Source organism: Protopterus annectens, chromosome 6.part0, assembly GCF_019279795.1.
Source record: "Protopterus annectens isolate FY-2018-M chromosome 6.part0, PAN1.0, whole genome shotgun sequence".
In the NCBI taxonomy this organism is placed as follows: Eukaryota; Metazoa; Chordata; order Ceratodontiformes; family Protopteridae; genus Protopterus; species Protopterus annectens.
In genome coordinates this window covers 1,713,035,469-1,713,057,523 of record NC_056737.1, presented here as the reverse complement: position 1 = coordinate 1,713,057,523, position 22,055 = coordinate 1,713,035,469, and the positions used below count along the sequence as shown (strand labels likewise).

The 22,055-nt window shown below is 42.0% G+C and overlaps 1 protein-coding gene across 2 annotated transcripts in view; it reads left to right on the top strand.

The window, feature by feature from the left end:
* Nucleotides 1–22,055, top strand: part of MAP3K2 (mitogen-activated protein kinase kinase kinase 2) — a 2,021,635-nt gene that overhangs the window by 1,720,939 nt on the left and 278,641 nt on the right. For both annotated transcript variants that reach the window (XM_044075108.1, XM_044075107.1), the window contains exon 16: nt 37–168. In XM_044075108.1, the coding sequence (XP_043931043.1) occupies nt 37–168 (132 nt within the window). The remainder of the gene's footprint in view (nt 1–36; nt 169–22,055) is intronic.

The window sequence follows — 22,055 nt, the reverse complement described above, 5'->3', positions numbered from 1 at the left end:
AAGTAAAAGGTGACTTCAGTGTTGTGATTTTTTTAGGAGGTGAGCGCCCTTGAGTGTGAAATCCAGCTGCTGAAAAATCTGCTGCATGAAAGAATTGTCCAGTATTATGGCTGCTTGAGGGACATCCAGGAAAGAACTCTGTCCATTTTTATGGAGTATATGCCAGGGGTAAGTAGATGCTGCAGTAAGCATCTGACATTAAAAATGTTTAGTGTTTGGATTTGTCATAGGGTCCTGTGGTAGAGGATGCAAGTGAAAGGAAGCAGTTACAAATCTACCACCTTGAAATAAACCAGATAAGAATCTTCTGCCAGGCTGCACAAAAAGTTTTTTATTTGGTTACAGAATGTATGCAGGCAGGTCAGAAAAATGAATCTAGCCTCCTGAAGAGATTATGCATGTTTTATACTTCTGACTCTTCTTGATAAAAAAAAAAATAGGAAATGCATACATATTTTGCAATTAATACATCATAGTAATTAAAATCATACTTTGTCCATGTGAACACTGCATGCGACTTAACCCATCACATTCCAGTACGCATACTGAAAACATTCCATATTGTCCCTTTTCCATACATGTCTGCACATCAGTTTTTTGGTTCACCGGTCAGTCCCAGAGAGTTGCATCACTTCATCCTTCATTCTGAAAAAATTAGCTTCAGTCATCTCTGAGCAGATAACTTATTCAGGCAAGTCAATGTCCATTCATTTGAAAGTCATTCCTGCTGCATTAATGGAAAAGTACTATTGAAACATTCAGATGGTATGCAGTATTCATTCTTTTAATCTTTTCTCGTCTTATCCCTTTCATTATAAACAAAGTCATTTATCAGGTAAAAAAAAAAATAAATGATGTTATGTGGTCCAATCTCACCTACATTCATTACTGATGGGTTCGGAGCTGAGAATCGGCTCCGAATCAGCCGACTATTTTCTAGCACGAAGTCTCTAATTGGCTGGGCTAACCGGTATCCCAGGATGCACCTCGCCCTAACCCCCAGATCTCGTTTGCCGTTCGTTGAGTTAGGACGTGGTCTCGAGCTTGGCTGTGGCTAAGTGCACTTTTACTAAACTTTCTAAAGTTTTGTACTTCCCTTTTATACAAAAAAGCTATTCTCATAGCTGTATTGTGTTTTGTGTGTGTTTGAGCATGTTCGGTTAGTTTTTTGGAGAGTGTGTGTGGTTTCCCTTGTGTTTGGCGGACTAGGCCCGTTTAATTTAGAAGGACCTAGTCCTCTCCTTCGCATTCATTCTATAGTGTGTTTTGTTGTCGGTTCCTTTTCCTAGGGAATGTTTAAATTAGAGTTCCTGTGTCCAGTAGTGTTTCCCACCTTCCTCCTGTTGTTGTTGAGTGTTTGGATATTGTTGGACATGTCGAAAGAGCAGAAGGAGCATAAACCCTCCGGGTTTAAAAAATGCTCTAAATGTGCTTATAAAATGTCTATTACAGATGGGTATGCCATCTGTGTTTATTGCCTTGGTGCGATTCATTTACAAGAATCATGCAGTGTCTGCTATTCCTTCAGCTCTAGGGTGCTGCAGGAAAGGAAAAATAAACTGATTTTGAAGGGCCTAGTCAAGCCCGCTTTTGAAGAGGCTCTAGAGTCTGCTGCTTCTACTGGCAAGTCTAAATCTACCAGAACTAAGAAAAGATCTCCGGCTCCATCTAGTTCTTTAGAGCCCCCGGAGAAGATTTTGAAAATAGTTACAACCTCCTCTGCTCCATTGTCCTCGGGGCCGCAGGAGGTATCTGTGGTACTGGAGTCGACCTCTGCTCCGATCATTTTGGAGCCAGTTCGGAGCCGGTCACCCAGTGTTAGACAGGAGTCCATAGGTAAGAAATCCTCATCTCCTTCAGTTTCCTCCAAATCCTCAAGGTTGTCTGATGTAGACGTGGATAGGGTGGTCCAGAGGCTCCTTCAGTTGCCGGTGTTAGCCAAATTGTTTTTGGCTCCGACCCAGTCTGCTCCGGAGCCTACCCCATTGTCAGTACCTATGATTCCTCCTCCGAGCACCTCTGTGTCATCAGAGCCGGAGTGTTCGGCACCGAGTGATGTCCTTGCGCCGGCTGCGATACCCCTGGCGGGTTTATCGGAGCCATCGTCGGCTCCAACCATGTCTGTTCCATCATCTGGTTTTGGCACTCGGGTTTCCTCGGTCAGGCCCGAGGGGGATGCATCGGGACTTCTGTCGGCCCCGAGTCTCCCTCTCGGCGCTTCGGCTAGGGTGACCCCGACTCCGGTTCTGGTCTCGGAGAATAGGTCAGTCCTCGGATTCGGGGGGGGGGGGGCACCTTCGAGGCCATGAGGAGCGCGCTGGCCAGGTCGTCAGTGACATCACTTGGATCGGTCACTCCGTCCCCATACACCCCGGCTAGTGCTTCTGACACCCCCCTATCTGTGGATAGCGGAGCTCGAAGGCCTGAGGACACCCCCATGAGTGGTCCCCACCTTTGGGGACCCCTCAGAGTCTGTGCCTGAGGAGCCTCCCAGGAAGAAGTTGTGCAAGAGGAAGCACACAGACTCCCAAGACGAGTCCATCACCTCGGATACCGACCTCGAAGATGCAGAGGCATCCCCTAAGTTGTCCTCCGATGATGTCTCTTTCTCCGACATCCTGGAGATATTGAGGCAGAGAGGCGACTGGCCTTCCAAGCCCCCCTCTGAGGAGGAGTCTGTATTCCTCAAGGCCTTCGGAGCTCAACCTTCCGCCTCCTGGGTGTCTCCACCCTTCGATGAACTCTTAGACCTGATTTGTCGAAGGGTGTGGGAGCACCCTGATTCCGTGGAACCGGTGCCCAGTCCGAATAAGTTCCTGTCTGCTCCCCCAGGGAAAGAGTTCTTGACAAAAGGGGTCCCTGTAGATGTCATGGTGGTGGCGTCAGCCACTCAGCAGGAAGTTGCAGAGGCTTCTTCTTCCGTCCATCCTCCTAACAAGGAGTCCAGAAGTATGGATTGGTATGGGAAGCGTACCCTGTCTTCAGCGACCTTTACACTGCGGTCACTGAATTACCTTTGTCACTTTACTCGGCTCCAGAGAGATCTCCTCAAAGAGTTGGGAGATACCTTGACGGGTAACATGCCTGAGGCGGTAGCGCAGACTATTAACGCCCAGTTGTCTACCCTTGATTCCATTGTCAACTCGTCCATGAGGCTCATATCTTATGCAGCCGAAGGGGCGAGTAGGGCAGCTAGTTCAGGTTTGGCTCTTAGGAGGCAAGCCTGGATGCGCCTATGTCACTTCGTGGAGGCCTTCAAGTCTTCCTTCACTGACGCCCCTTTCGATGGGTCCTCTCTTTTCAGACCCAAAGTGAAAGACACTCTCACCAGATGTGAGGGGGAGGGTAAGACTTTATCTGCCGTAGGGGCCCGTTTTTCTCTTCCCTCTAGGCCTTATCCCAAGGCTCAGAGAGGACGGAGGATGTGGTTCAGGAAGTCACAAAAGTCTTTCCCCGCCACTCATGGTGAGCCCCCCTCCAGAGGCAGAGGAGGGGGGAATTATTCTGGAAGATGCCGTCCTAGGGGCAGAGGAGGCCCCCGCAATTTGGGAGACCGCGACTCCTTTCGCGGATCTTCCTATCAGCATCCCTGAGGGATCGCCCGACTGTGCTATTCCGGAGCCAGTCGGGGGCCGTTTTTCGAGGCATCCTCAAGCCTGGGAGAGCATCACTCAGGATTGATGGGTGCTTCGAATAATTACCGGAGGTTACACCATTCCCTTTGCTTCACCCTCACCTCCAATCAAAAAAATCCCGGACGTTCCACCCAGTCAAAGGGATCAAGCAGCACTAGAGATATCAAAGCTGCTAAGAAAAGGAGTCATCCAACCGGTCCCCTCAGACCAGATCGGATCAGGAACTTACTCAAGACTCTTTTTGGTGCCGAAAAAAAACAGGGGACCCGAGACCCATTCTGGATCTCAGCCGATTGAATCACTACGTCCTGAAGTCGAAATTCCGAATGGTCACTCATCAGTCCATCTTCCCATTGCTGGGAGAGGGAGTATGGATGTGCTCCATCGACCTTAAGGATGCCCATTACCACATCAAGATAAACAAGGCATCCAGGAATCATTTACGCTTCCGGCTGGGAGCCAGTCATTTCCAGTTTCGAGCCCTGCCCTTTGGTCTTACCACAGCCCCCAGGGTGTTTACCAAGTGTTTGGCAGTGGTGACAGCTCACCTGAGACGTCTAGGATTCCAGGTGTTTCCTTACCTGGACGATTGGCTCCTTACCGCCCCCACCAGGCATCTCCTCATTCCAGCCAGGGAGGCTACCATAACCCTTTGCCAAAGGCTAGGTATTACATTAAACTGGGAAAGATCTGCCTTGCTGCCCTCACAGCGTGTTGTATTTATAGTCACAGAGCTAGACTCTGTTCAAATGAGGGCCTTTCTACCTCTAGAAAGGATAACAGTGTTGCAATCTCAGGCCCAAGCTTTGTTGCCCCGCAAGAAGGTTCAAGCCAGGTTAGCTCTTCAGCTATTGGGATCCATGGCGGCGACCATCATGCTAGTGCCCTTAGCCAGGCTACACATGCGGATCCTCCAGTGGCTCCTTTCAGTCCAGTGGTCCTTTCAAAAATTCCCCCTCTCTCATCCAATTCTCCTCACAGAACAATGCAGACAGGATCTCCGTTGGTGACTATGTTCCTCCAACCTGGACAAGGGGAGGAATCTAGTTCCTTTGTCTCCTGCTGCCACAGTGACCACGGATGCTTCCCAGATAGGGTGGGGGGGCATTATCTGGGCAGAACGTGGCAGGATCACGAGGTACACTTAAACATCAATGTCCTAGAGATGAGAGCAGTGCTATTAGCGTTGCAAGCACTCCAGAGCTCTCTTCCCCGGGAAACGATTGCTGTTCAGTCGGACAGCATGTCAGTTGTGTGGTACCTGAACAAGCAAGGAGGAACCAAGTCTTACCCCCTTTGCAGAGAAGCCATGAGTGTGTGGAATTGGGCAGTGTCTTCCCAATGGTTTCTAGTGGCAACACACATTCCGGGAAAATCCAACGTGATAGCAGACAGGCTAAGCAGAGCTATTCTGATGCCCTACGAGTGGTCTCTGAACAACCGAGTTGCGACTCGGATATTCAGCAGGTGGGGTCAGCCTTGCTGCGATCTCTTTGCCAGTCCTCTCAATGCCAGATGCAGCAACTACTTCACCCTGATCCCTCCACAGGGGGAGTCACCCAGGGACGCACTAGTCCACAGTTGGCCTCCCGGTCTGCTCTATGCCTTTCCTCTGTTACCAAGAGTGATTCAAAAAGCCATTTACTTGGGAAGCAAGATGATTCTAATTGCTCCACACTGGCCCCGCCAAGTCTGGTTCCCCTTCCTTCAGCGGTACACAGTGGACGGTCCTTGGACTCTGGATCCAGTGCCCTAAGGTGTCTTCCACGTTTAACCTCCATCAATCCATTGAGTTACCTGTGTTTTTTCCAAACTTCTCCAACAAAGCAGAGTTCAAATTTCATCAATTAGATGTGCATAGACAACTGAGATGCTATTTACACAGGACGAAACATGTAAGAAAATCGATCAATTGTTTGTGTCCTTCTCAGAGAATAGAACGGGTGGCCCTGTTTCCAAGTGCACAATTTCTAAGTGGATTAAGGATTGCATTTCATTTATATACTCATCAGCAGGCAGAAATTTACCATTCCCAATTAAGGCTCATTCCACTAGGGCAGTCTCGACTTCAATAGCGTATCATGCCAGGCTTTCCTTGGACGACATTTGTGCAGCGGCCACCTGGGCTTCTCATCATACCTTTATCTCTCATTGCAAGCTGGACGTGACATCTAGAGGCCAGGCTTCCTTTGGTTCCACAGTTCTCAGGAGTATTTTCCTATGAGCCCCCTGGGTTAGAGGTGCTAGGGACGCTGTCCCATCAGTAATGAATGTAGGCGAGATAAAACCACATAACATCAGTTAGTTATGTACTCACCATAACGATCGATGTATGTGGTCCATCTCACCTACATTCTTACGTACCCTCCCACCTGCCCCCTTCCTGAAGGATTTGGAGGAAAATTGCTCTGAGACCCTTCAAAATTGTTTTTTATTCCTTTTTCCTGGTGGGTGATATTCCTCTTAGTGAGGTTTGTGTATGTGGAGTGGTTGTGATGTATGCAAACAAGATCTGGGGGTTGGGGTGAGGTGCATCCTGGGATACCGGTTAGCCCAGCCAATTAGAGACTTCGTGCTAGAAAATAGTCAGCCGAGTCGGAGCCGGAACCCATCAGTAATGAATGTAGGTGAGATGGACCACATACATCGATCGTTATGGTGAGTACATAAATAACTGTTCATTGATAAATTGCATTTTACACTTGTCACTTACTTTTAACTCATTCAAGCCTATAATTCATGTTTGTATAGTTCCAGATGTTCTTCGTGTTTCACTGTTGCAGTCATTAAATTTGGTTATCTGCTTGCAGTAGCCCTCAGTCTGCTGGATTAACAAAGTCTTGGGTCCTACATCAGTTGCTGTCTCCTCTTCCGTGACGTCCGGTCGTCAGGGGTATAAAACATGCAGCCGATGCCATTACATCAGTCTTTCTTGCCGTGCGGTGCCCGAAGCAGAAGCAGTTTGCAAGTGCCGGTTGGCCGACTCCTGAAATTTTCGTTTTCTCGTTTCAGAACCGAAGTCTTCAACTAAAAGCCAAGTACCCTGTTGGGGAAACTTTTTCTTGCTCTTATCCGATGTCAGTAAAAGTAAATAATTGCATTTCTTGTGGAAAGGAAATACCTCATAAAGATTTTCATTCGTACTGTATTCCTTGCCTAGGCCCTGGCCACGACGTACCTCACTGTCGGTTTTGTGCCATATTTAAACCACGAACTATCCGTCGGTATATTTACGCTTCTAAATATTTTGGTGCTCGGTTCAATTATCTTGATATGTCTTCGGTCAGCCATCTGTCTACCGACATTCCGAAAAAACGCAAAGATAAAGACAGAGACAGGCCGCCTAGGTCCAAAGCTGTCCACAACGCTTCTCCTAAGCCAGTCGCCAGTTCACCGATACTCAGTGATGCGCTTTCGCAGCCCCTGATATTTCTACTACTGCTACTTCTGATTTGCAGGCCTCTACTGAGACCCATTCGGAGTCCGGTATGCCGCGAGATGCTTCAACTATGAAACCTGCGGATGTCTCTACCTTGGATGGGTCCAGAGCCGCTGTGCAGGTACCGGCTTCTGAGGGGTGTATTCAGGCCTACTGACTTGTGTATTAAACCGACGCCATCTTCTTGAAGGCCTAAATCTCGAACCATGCCTAGAAAACTGATGCCCAGACCGCATGGTTAGGCCTCCATGCCTGTGATAAGAATGGCTGAAGACCTTATTACTTTAATTAGGGGGAGCCAGCCTTCCCCCTCTAAGAGACCTAGGACTGAGTTTGTTTGATACTTCTGACCAGGATTCTGAATTTTCTGTTTCTTCTGATGACCAGGATTTACCCTTATCTACCTATGAGGATTCTGATGCTGAGGACTCTATTCCCTCTGCTTCCCCCCAGAGGATTTCTCTTTTGGTGAAACCTTGCATACTCTCAGGGAGCATTTTTGTTGGGAAAGTCAGGATTTCTCTGATTCTAAAAAGAGGCTTGGGAATTTCTTACTCCTGCCCCAGCACAGGCCCTTAGCCATACCCCCTGTACTAGACATTGTTGATTATGCATTTGCAGAATCTAGCCTGGCCCCTGATGCTTTACCTCCTGCTCCCAGGAAACCTGATAGATATTACAGGGTCCCCGACTCTCACAAGTTCTTTTTTAAAAATCCTACTGCGGATCCTGAGACCATTTCAAAGGGGTCCAAGGGCATTAAAGCTACTACTGCCAGAAATCCTACCCCCTCTGATAGAGACTCCAGGGCGCTGGATAGATGGGGTAAGAAGGTATACACTTCTGCAACTTTGGCCATTAGGGCCTTAAACTGACAGTTTCATATGTTGAAGTATCAGCAGCATGTTATTGGATTGCTTAAACAGAAAATGATGTTGATTCCTGATTGTGCTGAAAATAAGGATTTACAGGATTTATTGCATTCAACTGAACAGGTTGGAAAACATACTTTGCAATGTGGTTTTGATTCTCTAGAGGCATCTTGCAGAGCTGCTGTAACTGGGTCTGTATTTAGAAGGCATGCTTGGCTTAAGGAGCAAATCCCTACCAGATCATGTTAAAGCAAAATTACTGGATGCTCACCTAAACCAGGACCGCCTGTTTGGCAACATGGCAGAAGTAGTTCTTAAAAAGATGGAAGAAAAAGCTAAATCTATGCAAAGTGTTAAAGATTTTTTTACGAGTACAACCTCCAAGATTTAGTAGGTATTGACCTTCCAAGAATTGGTCCTTTCCTGCCTCTTCCAGACCTTCTCAGTCCAAACCCAGATCCAGCAGAGCTCCCAGGCTGCAGTCCCAGGGTACACACAGGACTAAGTAGTAGGGGTCCTCCACTTCCAAATCTGGAAGTAATAAGACCCCCCCCCCCCATGGTAAACTGTCTCAGTGACTTCCTTTTAAAATTTAGTTTAGCGCTTTTGTTTATAGCAGTAAGACATTATCAGAACTATGAATATAGTGCTTATGAAAGCCATTTTAAAACTTAAGTGCAAAAGACACACCTCCCATGTAAACCAATCACAACTTACTGCAGCTGAAATCAATGTGAAACTGAAAAAAAATAAAGTAACAACAAAAATAAGTCAAAAGTTTTAAATAGATGCACCTATAGGATACACTTATTCTAAGTGTTCTTACTTTTTTCCTACATAGAATGCAGGACACGATGCCAAGTTTGTAGGCCAAAAATTGAAAAACCTGTTTTTTCCTTCCTACGTGTTATGAGGGACTCGTGGGACCTCCTGGATAAGGGAATACTGGCAAAAGATGTATTCCTTTTGGTTACTTGAGATGCACAAAGTTTATTTGCAGTAATACCCCATGACCTATGGTTGGAGTGGTTCAGAGAGATTGTAAAACAATTTGGCTTACTTTCTGAAACAGATTATAAATTGGTTATCGAGTTGATGGACTTTGTGTTAAACAACAACTTTCTGACCTTTGAGGGTAAATTTTGCAAGCAGATTCTCGAAGTGGCTATGGTGGCCATGTGCCCCCATGTTTGAAAATGCTGTCTTATTAGAATCGCTTTTTAAACTCCCCCTCTTTTCTAAATGTGCTGGCTACTTCAGATACCTCGTTGATTTACTTATTTGGGAAGGAAGAGTCAATTAACTTGAAGAATTCATACTACAGTTACAAGCCAACACCTCTTTTCTAAAGTTCACATATTCCTTTGAACGTGACCAGATTATCTTGCCTTTGACATCAGAAAAGCAGTTACTGAAGAATTCACCAGGATTTACAGGAAGTCCACTTATTGTAGCACATTTCTTTTTTCACCAGTTGCCACCCCTTCCATCAGAAGAGGGAGTGATAAGTCAATTTATCAACCTGTCAGTTGACCTTGGGTGATGGTGTGTCTTGATCAAGTCAACATTCTAAGATCTATGTTTTTGGATTGTGGCTACCCCCCACCACTTCTGGATTCAGTCGGAGATGAGATACGGGCAGAGAGAAACACTAAATATGCCCCCTTTATCATGAAAGGGCTGAATCAGCTCGATAAGAAAGACAATCAAACAGGTTTTAATGGCCAAACTAATATGGTCCTGCATTACACTTTGGATGTTAAGGACACTGAAATGATTTTGCAGAAGAACTGGTTCATGTTACAATGTGAAGAAAGAGTTTTTTTTCTACACCACCGTCTTTTGCCTATAAAAATAAGTAACATAAAATCCCTTTTTGAGAAATCTTTCATCATAAGGGATATTTATCTACCAGGAAATGTGGGCATTTTCATTAATGGCCTTACTTATTACAGTGGCACCCTTTTAAGTAGATTTGCTTCTTCTGTGCATGGTGGAGCTTACAGTTGCTTTTTTCAGAGTTATTTACCTGGCTACATGTGCATCATGTTTCGCTTTCTATGTGGGAAAAATTAAGAACGATTTGAATAAGCATATCTATCAACGTGTTTGCAGTATTCAGTGTAAGGACAGTAAAAGTGTGCTGGCCAGGCATTCCATTGGTTGTGACAAATTTACCAAGTTTACATTTGTTAACCTCTTCTCTTAACCTCACTAACCTGTTATCTCTTGGTTCTCCAGCTACCTCTCAAATAGATTCCAGGCATAAAATGTCAATCTAACTTCTCTTCCTTTCTACCAATACAAACTGGGGTCTCCCAAGGCTCCATCTTTGGTCCCCTACTTTTTAACACATTTATTAATGACCTCCACACTTCTTGTCCATTCTCTTCTGTTATTCAATATGCTGATGATTCAACAATCATCTCCTGCTCTGACAATATCACACAACGTTATGCCCTCACCCAAGAATCTCTCCACTCTGAAAGATGGCTTACTTCTCACCAATTACTTCTGAGCCCAAAGAAAACTAAACTTCTCCCATTTCTCCCTACTACCCTTCAGCATCACAAAACTTCCTTTTCTGTCTCTTCCCTCAACAATACTATCATCTCTTCTGAACCCCACACTAAACTTCTGGGTGTTGTTATTGATGACCATCTAAAGTTCAGTCTCCACATTCAACAATGCAATAACAAGACCCATCAAAAACTAGGCTTGTTGTACAGACACAGCAAATACCTCACAAATACTTCCAGACTGTTCCTCGCATCCAGTCTTACATCTACCATCTTCCTGTCCTGCTCTAGCTACCCCTTATCCAGCCCTGTACTCCCAACCGCTCTCTTTGTTGCACTCAGCAGAACCTTCTGCAAGTTTATAACCCCAATAAAACATTGGCAAATTACTATACTCCTATTCCATAGCAAATACTTGGAATAAACTACCTCATAATGTCAGATGCATCACCAACCCTATGACCTTTAAAATAGGTATACAAGACTACCTCCATAAATCATGGTCATGTCTCTGTCATGACCCAACATAAGCTGTCTTCCTGATAGTCTGTAGTCACCTCAATCAGCTACCACAGATGTCCTATCACTAATTTTCCTAACTGGGTTTTCTTTTTTGTCTCCATCAGTTTTTTGTACCAAATACTTATTTTCTCTGCTTCTCCTTTCTCTCTGCTAGACTGAGTTCATGCCATATTACCTTTTTTCTCTGTACCATTTTGCTATTTATATTTCTCAGCCTCTTCATGACTGTTCACTATCTTAAGATCCCCTACAGTCAATCTTTCTAATTTTATTTATGACAGTTATTTTTATTGTCTGCAGTCATGTGGTGAACATGGCCAGTATGCTATTTCTGTCTGACATTTCTCTCTTATTTTCATGTACTGTGTTTGTTATATAGACTATTCACAGGTAACAACTGACAAAGTAATTCTTTTATTTTACTTTTATACATTGTACATATGTATCCTATATCAACTATTGTATTGTGTTTGTAAAATGTCTTATGTGCTATTTGGAGCTTTTCTCCTTGGGTCTCTGCTGAAAAAGTGCTTTGCCCAGTCAGACTAACCCGGTTAACAAATGTCAAATAAATATTTTCTATTTCTTGAGCAAATACAACATTTTCTTTGTGTAGGGGACTGGCAGAACTGCTTCACTAGACAATGTCACGGCAGCTTAAGCTGGATGCTGCCCATTTCCTGGTTTAAATGACAGTATTTCTGTCAGTAATGAACTAAAAAGGAAAGCCAGCAGAATGTGATTTTGTGTTTCATCAAACATTTTTTGTTTAGTTATTATTTTTGCCTAGTTAGTATTTGTTTTTGGTTCCGTTTTAAAAGTTTTGACATATTTTTAGTGTTACTTTATTTTTTCTGTTTCACATTGATTTCAGCTACAATAAGTTGTGATTGGTTTACATGGGAGGTGTGTCTTCTACATTTAAGTTTCAAAATGGCTTCCACAAGCAGTACATTTATAGTTCTGATGTCTTAGTATTACAGACGAAAGTGCTAAACTGTGGATGTTTTTAGCCTATCTTTGCTATTAAACACATTTTGACAAGTTTTGAGTTTGGTGGCTGATTTGCTGGTTGTTTTGCTGTTACTAGCTACTGTTTTCTTCCTTTGGTTTAAGAAACATTTTATTAATTTAACATATTTACAATATAAACACAAGAAGAAATTCAACTTCACATATTTTTGTACAATGATAGGAAGGGTCTATATTATATCCTCGAACGCTTAAAAAAGCAAATGCTGATTGATCAAACTTATTTTCACGAAACTGCAAAATATCGAAGCAGCAGAAACTCAAATTTTTTCCTAGGGAAAGAATTCGGTTGTCCGTTTCTGTTGCTTCGGTATTTTCATTGTTATGGTGGAAAGTTACCGGTCAGATTCAGGTAAGTGTGCGATTGTGTGGATGTGAGTGTTAGGGTGATTTAGGTGAGTTAGGGTTAGGGCTTGGGTTAGGTGTGTGTGCGATTGACTGGACATGAGGGTTAGGGTGGATTTAAGTGAGTTAGGGTTAGGGTTAGGGAGCGAGTGAGGTGAGTGTGCGATAGTGACGGACCTTAGGGTTAGGGTTTGGGTTAAGGTAAGTGGGTAGTTAGTGGTGTGTGCATAGTTTAGTGTAGGATTAGGTATCAGATTTTAGGTGTATGTGTGTGGATTTCTGTTTGTTTGGTGTGCTTGTGTTGTGTGTATGTGTTTTGGATTAGCAATTTTTTTCCCTGGGAAAAAAATCGCTGATCCGACAGTTCGAGATTGTAAGCTTTCGCTTAAATTAGGTCGATCAGTCAGCGTTCGCTTTTTTAAGCGTTCGATGATATAATATAGACCCTATAGGAATACATTGGATCATCAACGTAATCCTATACAATTAACACATTAAGAATCTTGTTATTTCAATATGTTGTGAGCCTTCTAAATAGCAGAGATTTTAAGTAAATTTGCAGTCTTGCTTGTAGGTGATTCTTCTCTGTGCGATCCATCTGTGACTTTGGTGCCATTCTGAAGGTAAACGTGTCAGATTTTTCTGTTCATAACCTTCAGATAGCTGGATTGTGACCCTTAAGTGGCTGATCATGCAATGCTTAAAGAAGTATGCTATGTGTTCATCTTCATATTGAAGAATCCTTCCCTTTCATGGGATCTGAGCTTCATAATTGACTGGCTTGTCAGTCTGCCATTCAGTCCCAGTAGTTCATGCAGGATCTTGGAGCTGCAGTCTTTCATGTCGGAAGACTTCAGACTTGGCCCAATTTCTCTGCTGAAAATGTTTACTGAATAGTGTCTAAACAAGTTCATTTTTCTTTCTTTGGGGGGAGGGGTGCAAAGACAACACAAAGATTTCAAGCTGTTTACACTGTATGTACTGTTCTAGCTGAGGTAGGTGCATGGGTTTGTCTGAGTAGATGTTATTTGTATTCACTTCAGGGAAGGAAAGACTCATAGTTGCTAAACATTTTTTCTAGACAAATTGCTTCCTGCTTCATCTTGTCTGACCAGCTGTGGGTAAATGGTGGTGTCAGAGGCTGCTGTACTGGGCATGGCTGCGTCCAGTACTTGTTTCAAGTCTTCAGTGCAGATGTGTGTCACAGCCACTTGGTCTTCATTTTATACATTTAATCAATCATTACCATTTCAGCTCTAGAGGTTGGGTTTCCTTTGGCTTGATTGCAGTAGTTTTGTCTTCTTTTGATACATCTTTGTTTCAACAAAGTATTGGTTTAAGGCTGTGCACACTTGTGCAACCAGCTTATTGTAAGTTTTTTTATTTTTTTATATTTTTTTCCCCAACAGTTTTGTTTGTTTTTCAATTGTTCAGGTTATAGGTCACATTAAAGGTGGGAAAAGTTTTGAAATGATTTATTGTCTCATTTTTTATATCACAAAAAACTGGCATTTTATAGGGGTGTGTACAGTTTTTATATCTACTGTATATATATATATATATATATATATATATATATATATATATATATATACACATATATCTTTCTCTATAGATATATATATATATGTATATATATATATATATATATATATATATATATATATATATATATATATATATATATATATACATATATTTATATTTATATAAAAAATCTGTTTCTGTCTGCTTGTGTGTGATATAGGCTAGTGCCGGCATAGCCAGCTGGAGTTCTGTAAAGAATGATGTGTCCTTTGAATATTTGAATATCAAACTGATTTATACAGATGCTTATGTTACAAATGTATTAGAACTGTATGGCATTTGAATCAAAATGTGCTTGTAAAGTTGTTTGTGTTAAAAAATATATATCAACAGTGGGTCCTGCTGGACAGAGAAGGAATATACATGTGAAACTGTATGTATATATGTTAGCAAATATCACTGGAAGAGAAGTGGTTAAACAGCTAGCTTCTTAGTTTAAGAAAAATACTATTAATTGTACCACTTGTTGGGCCATGGAAATGCTTATCTCACAGCTCTGAATAGGACCGGAGACGGCATGTCTGGAAGAAGCCTTTGTTCATTATCTCAGTAAAAATAGGGGAATCCCCAGGCACTACCATAAGCATTGTCAAAACTTTAGATGTGCATCTTATCACATCTGTGCTAACATCCTGTCTCAAGCTTCAAAGGGGAGTAGTGTGAGAACCTAGATTCAGGTGACCAGATGAGGTCATTCTGCCAGCCATGTTGGAAATTTTAGATATTACAAAGAGAAATCTCTCAGTATCGAGTATTCTGTCTTGGGCCTGACAACAAGAAGGACAGTTTACTGCATCATCACCCTTGCTCGGTTAAGTAGAGAATAGTCATTTTCTTAGATTCAGTCAGGAAAATATAGTGAAGCTTAAGTTTAGATATTGTTTTTCTTTTTTTGTCTGAGTCTGTCCATCAGTGGTATTTTCAATATTTCCTGTGATTTGAACTGTGTTGTTTACTGTAAATATATATTCAGTATTTTCATGCTCTTTTATTATTTCTGATTAAATATATTTAAAACTTTTATTGTGGCTGGTCCTTTTAGAAAGTATTTAACCTTTTGAGAGTGCTTATATTAATTTGGTGACAGTGTGTGGGCCACTCCTGTAGACCTAGCTGTCTTGGTCATCTACTACCATTTGAATTGGTATTAACATTACACAGCGTAATTGCACACCCTTTGTTAAGTAAGGGCCATAGAGTAGCTGATTGTGGAGTGTCTGGTGTCAGTGATAAATGTTAACACTACAGCAAGTTCTGCCCATGCTGGGCAAGAAGGCTTGGCTAGTTACTTTGGACCTCAAGGAGGCATACCTGCATGTCCCAATCAGACAATCTTGCAGAAAATACCTCAGATTCATAGCAGACTCAATGCATTACCAATTCTCTGCACTGCCCTTTGGCTTATCTACTGCGCCCAGGGTCTTCACAAAATGCCTGGCACCAGTAATTGCATTTTGCAGGCAAAAAGGAATTCAAATATATCCCTACTTGGACAACTGCCTTATTCAAGCAGAGAGCAAGGACATTCTTCTAAAGCATCTGGCGTTTGTAAAAAGATTGCTAATTTGCCTAGGGTACACAGTAAACGAAAAGAAATCAAAACTAGTGCCCTTTCAAGAGATAATATTCCTGGGTGCAAGCTTAAATACAACTGCCCAGATGGCTTATCTCACACCAGACAAGCAAAGGCAACTGACTCATTACTTTCAAATGATGGCAACAAAAACCCAGCTTCCTGCAAGAAAAATTCTGCAGGCCCTGGGCTTCATGGCATCCTGCATTCTACTAATTCCATATGCAGAACTGCATATGAGGAAACTACAGTGGTATCTAAAATGTGTTTGGACTCAGCATTGTCACAGCCTGGAGACAATCATAACTTTAATTCCCTGCCTACAACAGGAGTTTCGATGGTGGTCCCAGGCCTGTCACCACAACAAGGGACAGCCTTTCACCTTACCCACAGCCAGGCAGACAATAACAACGGATGCATCAGATTATGCCTGGGGGGGGCACATACGGCAAGAAAATGTATTCAGGGCACGTGGCCCAAGTAACAAATGCATGTTCACATCAATCAAAAAGAGATGCTAGCTGTACAGAATGCCCTGACAGCTTTCAAGGACCTAATACATCCAGGGCAACTATTAATAAAGACGGACAATACCACAGTTATGTGATACATAAACAAGCAAGGGGGCACACATTCCTACCCCCTATACAGACAAGGGACTGCCATTCACACCACCCCCTGCCACCCAAACCCTAACTACAGATGCATCAGACTATGCTCATCTGGCAGGGAAGTGCATTCAGGGCAAATGGAGCCAAAATCAAATGCACCTTCATATCAATCAAAAAGAAATGCTAGCTGTACAGAATGCACTGACAGCCTTCCAGGACTACCTTCAACCAGGACAACTAATGGTAAAGACGGACAACACCACAGTTATGTGGTACATAAACAAGCAGGGGGGTACACATTCCTACCCCCTCTGCAGACTAGCCATGGCATTGTGGAACACAGCATTGAGCTACCAAGTACAACTACAAGCTCAATTCCTGCCAGGAAAGCCGAATATTCTGGCAGATGAACTAAGCAGAAATCTCATGGACCCACATGAATGGAAACTGGAACCACGGATTTTCAACATGTTGACACGCAAATGGGGAGCCCAGACATAGATCTTTTTGCCTCACCCCAGAACTACCAGTTGGACAAATTTTGCACAAGAACACCTCACAAAAATGCCTGGAAAAAGTGGATGCTGTGTCCTTCAGCTGGAAAAACCTATCAGTCTATGTATTTCCCCCTCTGCCTCTGCCCTCCAAAGTTCTACTAAAAGTCAAACAGGACAAACCAAACATGATTTTGATTGCTCCAGACTGGCCTCGCCAACACTGGTACCCACTCCTGCGCAGTGTCTCACAAATTTCTCCATGGCACCTGCCTCAGACACCTTCCTTACTGTCTCAGCAGGAGAACCAAATTCTACATCCTCAGCTCCAAACATTGAATCTTGCAGCTTGGCTAATCATTTAAATTCCACCTTAGCACCCCTCAGCAAGCCTGTGATGGATGTCATTTTGGAGGCGAGAAGACCTAGTACTAGAAAATATTATGCTGACAAATGGAAAAGATTCTGTGCCTGGAATCAATCTCAAGGGATGAGCACAGCAGCTGGTAGCATTTGCTGCAGGGGCAGAGGGAAAGGCTATTTCAAAACAAACCATTTCAAAATGGATAAGCCATTGCATTCATTTCTGCTATAAGCACCATGGAAAACCTATCCCTCAGGGGATCAGATCTCATTCCACCAGAGCTGCATCTACTTCTACAGCCTTTCTCAGAGGTGTTCCTACCAGGGATATTCTCAAAGCTGCTACCTGGAATTCAGTTCATACTTTCACCAAGCATTATCACTTACCAATTTTTTCTAAATCCAGAGCTGGCTTTGCCACTTGTGTTTTGCAGGACCTTATAGCTGGTCTTAATGCTGTATAAATCCATCCTCCCAACCTTAGCTTTGGGAATCTACCCAAGCGTAATGACTGCAACAGTGAAACTGTTGCAGTCCTGGTTACCCTCCCTCCAGCTCCCTGTTTTTCTCTTACTATACCTCTACTTTCCTTTACTATGCTTAAAAGCCTTTTTGGTGTATTTACTTTTGTTTGGAGGTATATTTTTGTGTTTTTAATTACTTATATATTTGGCTCCCCATTTGGGGGGCACCTGACATCTGGGGCAAGAAAAACTGATGTAATGGTGTCGGCTGCATGTTTTATACCCCTGACATCATGGAAGAAGGGACAACAACCGACGCAGGACCCAAGACTTTGTTAATCAGGCCGACTGAGGGCAACCTGCCAGCAGATTACCCAAATGTAATGACTGCAATACACTCAAACATCTACATTTATGGTAAGTGTACACAACTGTACTTTATTGCTAGAGCTATTTTTTATTAGTAGTCATTATTTCTTGTTTGAGATGTCTGGTTTGGAGTCTGCATTGGTATTGATTATTGATTGGAGTAGTGAATTAGCAGCCTGGATGAAATAATCATTAATTTTATAGGCAATATTAAAGTTTGTCATGTTTGGAATTGGATTTATTCTGTGGTTTTACTGTTATCCAGTCAGGATGCCTGTAGTAGCCAAGTAGTATGTACATAATATCAACAACTTTTGATTGCATCGTACTGTTTTGTTGAGTGTATCACAACATTGAGTACATTGTAGTTTTTGTTATATAGATGTTGAAAGAGTCATGTTTCTTTTAACGTGTTTTATGTACTTCATTGTCTGCTAAAAGGAGAGGGAAAAGAGAATGCTGTTAAATAATTTTCCCCAAGTTTGTACATAAGGTAGTCAAAAGTGTGTGTGCTACTTTTATACATACATATATATATATATATATATATATATATATATATATATTTTTTTTGTTTGTTTAGCTTTATTTGTACATTTAAATATTTGTACTGTAATGCATTCCTACCTGCGACAAATGCAATAAATAAAAGTAATTCTGAACATATAAACTCCACAGTCGCTCAACAGAGAAGAAAAGGCAAACTACACAGACAGAAAACCGTTCCCACTTACTGTCTGCAGCATTTTGCTGTGGAAACCAAAGAAGCATTTGCTGGTGTGCACTCTGGATATATCAAATCCTGTGTGAGCCTTCCTCCTACTTCATACCAGACTCCTGGAAGTACACATCCTACACATGACACCACAAACACTGAAGTACCAAACTGTAGAAATTCTCAGTAAATGGTTGCATTGTCTGGTGTTTACAAACTTAGGAGTTCTGTGGCAAAACTGTATGCTACCCTTGGTTGTCCTATGGCTCGTCACATTTGTTTTTTTTTTTATTGCATGGGAGTCTTCCTATTTGTAGACGCACAAAGGGAAGGGTCCCTGATGTTTAGCTATAACAGGGATGCATTCTTACCTCACTGATAAGTTGAAGGTGTAAAATCAGCAGCAAAGCAGTACTCCAACCATGCAGTCCATGAAACGAGTTCACCATGAAATAAAGTAAAATAAAATAGAATATGTATTTATTACAAAACTGGTAAGCGCTTTCACATAGGAGCTTCTTCAGACCAAACAGACAAAATACTGGTCAGGTATATTTAAATAGTATAAGTGCACCAATCAGATTTTACCAATCATTTCAATGCTGAAATCATTTAAAGAGACATCACATAACCTACATAGCAGCTTTTAAACTAAAAGCATACATATCAAAATATAAAATATATATGAAATATATACAACATAAAAAATACGACTTACAAAATGCATACATAACACAATACATATGCTCGGGGAAAATGCTACTTGACACTTAATCTCCTAGACTTCAAGGTCGGCTTAATGGAAGCCCTTTCGTTCAAGCCCCCTACCCCTATTTGCTCTAAGCCTCAAAATCCACCTAACTTATTTACTTTCAGTTAGGTTTCGTATATAACCTTTCCCGCTCAGTTGGTTTAACCAAATCCATCACTAAAAACCTAAACCTATGCTCTTCCCCCTCTGCTATAATATGTTTCAATCAGGCATTAGTGGTTGTTTTGGGAAGACTGACAGACCTTTTAAAGATGGAGTAAGGGAACATGTTTATCAAATTAGACTCAAAACAACCACCTTGAAGTCTAGGAGATTGTGTCAAGTAGCATTTGCCCCAAGCATATGTATTGTGTTTTAAATCATATTTTTTATGTTATGTATATTTCACATATATATTTTATATTTTGATATGTATGCTTTTAGTTTAGAAGCTGCTATGTGGGTTATGTGATGTCTCTTTAAATGTATTTCAGCATTGAGATGATTGGTGGGCTTATACTATTTAAATGTACCTGACCAGTATTTGTCTGTTTGATGGTCTGAAGAAGGTCCTATGTGAAAGTGCTTATAAGTTTTGTAATAAATAGATACTCTATTTTATTTTACTTTATTTCATGGTGGACTCATTTCATGGTCTGCATGGTTGGAGTACTGCTTTGCTGCTGATTTCGTTTATTATTTGTCTTTACTACTTAAGCAGTACTACATTTGCCCTGGAAGGTATGTTATTGTTCTTTTTATATAAGTTTAAAAAATGCCTAAATGCTTCCCTTGCTTTTGAGAGAATCAGAGTATGTGCCTTTGTGGAGACATGATTGAGACCCATCCTGTATGCCAGTAATACTGGATTACATTTATTTCCACTCAGTTAAGCTCACCAAGCAAGGAGGTTATGTATCCATTTTTTTTTCGTCTTTCCAAAGAGAGTTACAGAAAAAGGTTGTCTGCATAAAGTATTCCACACCCAGGTTCTAAGGATAACATGAGCTGCAGTTTTATAATTTGTTGCAACTCTCCGTGTCACCGCAAGAACATGGACACTTCTCTGGCAAACATAATCCTCCCCATAATAGAAAATACGTTTGTACTCAGTGACCTAAATTATCCCACGTTGACTGAGAAAAATATACTTCAGCCAATAACTGAGCATGAAATTTGCTGTTCTTCATAAACAATTTCAAACAGATAGTAAAAAGTACTGGCAAAGGTCAGGAGTATACTAATGTAATCCCAAAAAACATCTCTGCCAGCTGTGCTAAACTAAATGTCACCCCCACCTCCTTCTCCACGCAGACTGCAGTGATGTAATTTTCCTAATATGAATATGTATCCAATCAAACGTATTAAAAAAAACTGATGTCATGTTGTTCCTTGAACGGTCACTTTTCATCAGTCAGCTGGATTCTTATGTTAGTCTCCCCCACACACAGCCTTTTCGTTAGGCATTCAAGGCCATCTACAGCACTTTGAAATACATACATAAGTATTCTGATTAAACCTAGATGGTGGAGTTACAGAATTAGCAAATTATTAATCCAAAAGAAAAGAGCGTACAAAGCCTTCAAACCTTAACTAGCCCAGCAGAAGGTAAAAGTAATTCACTAAAATTATCAGATTACTCAAAGATTTGTTTGAGGTAAAATTTGGCATCAGAATTTGTGATTCTAATGACATCGTCTCCATTGACAAATGAAAATTGATGTAGAAGGAACAGGAATGTAGTTGTATGAAAAAAAAAAGTATTGCAATAACAGATCCGATATGTATCTGAGAGTAGCACACATTTAGATCAAATCTCCCACCACATTATGTAACCACATCCATTCTTTCTTCAGCAAGTTCCCACCTGAAATAGTCACCCCTGTACTTAGCAAGGTCAGCAACACCACTTCCTTGGAACCAGCAATTGCAGGAAGCCCAGTTTGTGGAGGGAAAAAAAAAAGCGTAGTAAACATGCTTATGTAGATCCTTAGTGGAGCATCCAGCCCACAAGGGTGGCCTTTCCATGGACTCCTCACCCTTACAAAAATGCAAGGTGCTGGAGAGAATTTTTATAGCACTTAGGCAAACATGGAATACGTCTGTGTCCTATTCAATGTTGCAGTATTCTTTACATGTGGGTTTTATTCCGCCCATCGACCCAATGTCTGGCCTGTATACAGAAGCTTAGAGCCACTGCCTGTACATAGGATGTCGCACGAAGGCACAGACATCTGCCATAATAGGGATGTCCGCACATACAGTCTTCAGAACTTTTTCGCCGCCATTCAGAATGGTTGACATATACATTCAGTCTGCCATTGGATACCATCTGTGTTGTCTTCCAGCTTCAGATAAGTACCCCATAGGCTCACTCAGGAAAAGGGATCATTGATTCACCCCCATGTGTAAACCATACAGCTAACCTTGTGGGTGATCAACTTTTGATCCCTTTCAGGCACCTAATTTCTAAGGACATGCTACGGGTTTTGCAGGAGGCCAGGAAACCCAGTACTAGAATATCTTACATTTTCAAGTGGAAAGATTTTCCATTTGGTGCCAAAAAAGGAAAGAGGATCCCTTTGGTACGGACAATCCCTTAGTACTTTCTTATCTGTGTGAATTGCTCAATAGTGATCTTTCCTGCTTCTCCGTTAAAGTCCATTTTGCGTTGTCTGCCTGTTCGTCTTTAACTCCCCCGTTAGCTTTCAGGTTGGGAGTTGAGCTTTTTCCTTTAAGGCGTCCCACATTTAAGACCCCCCCC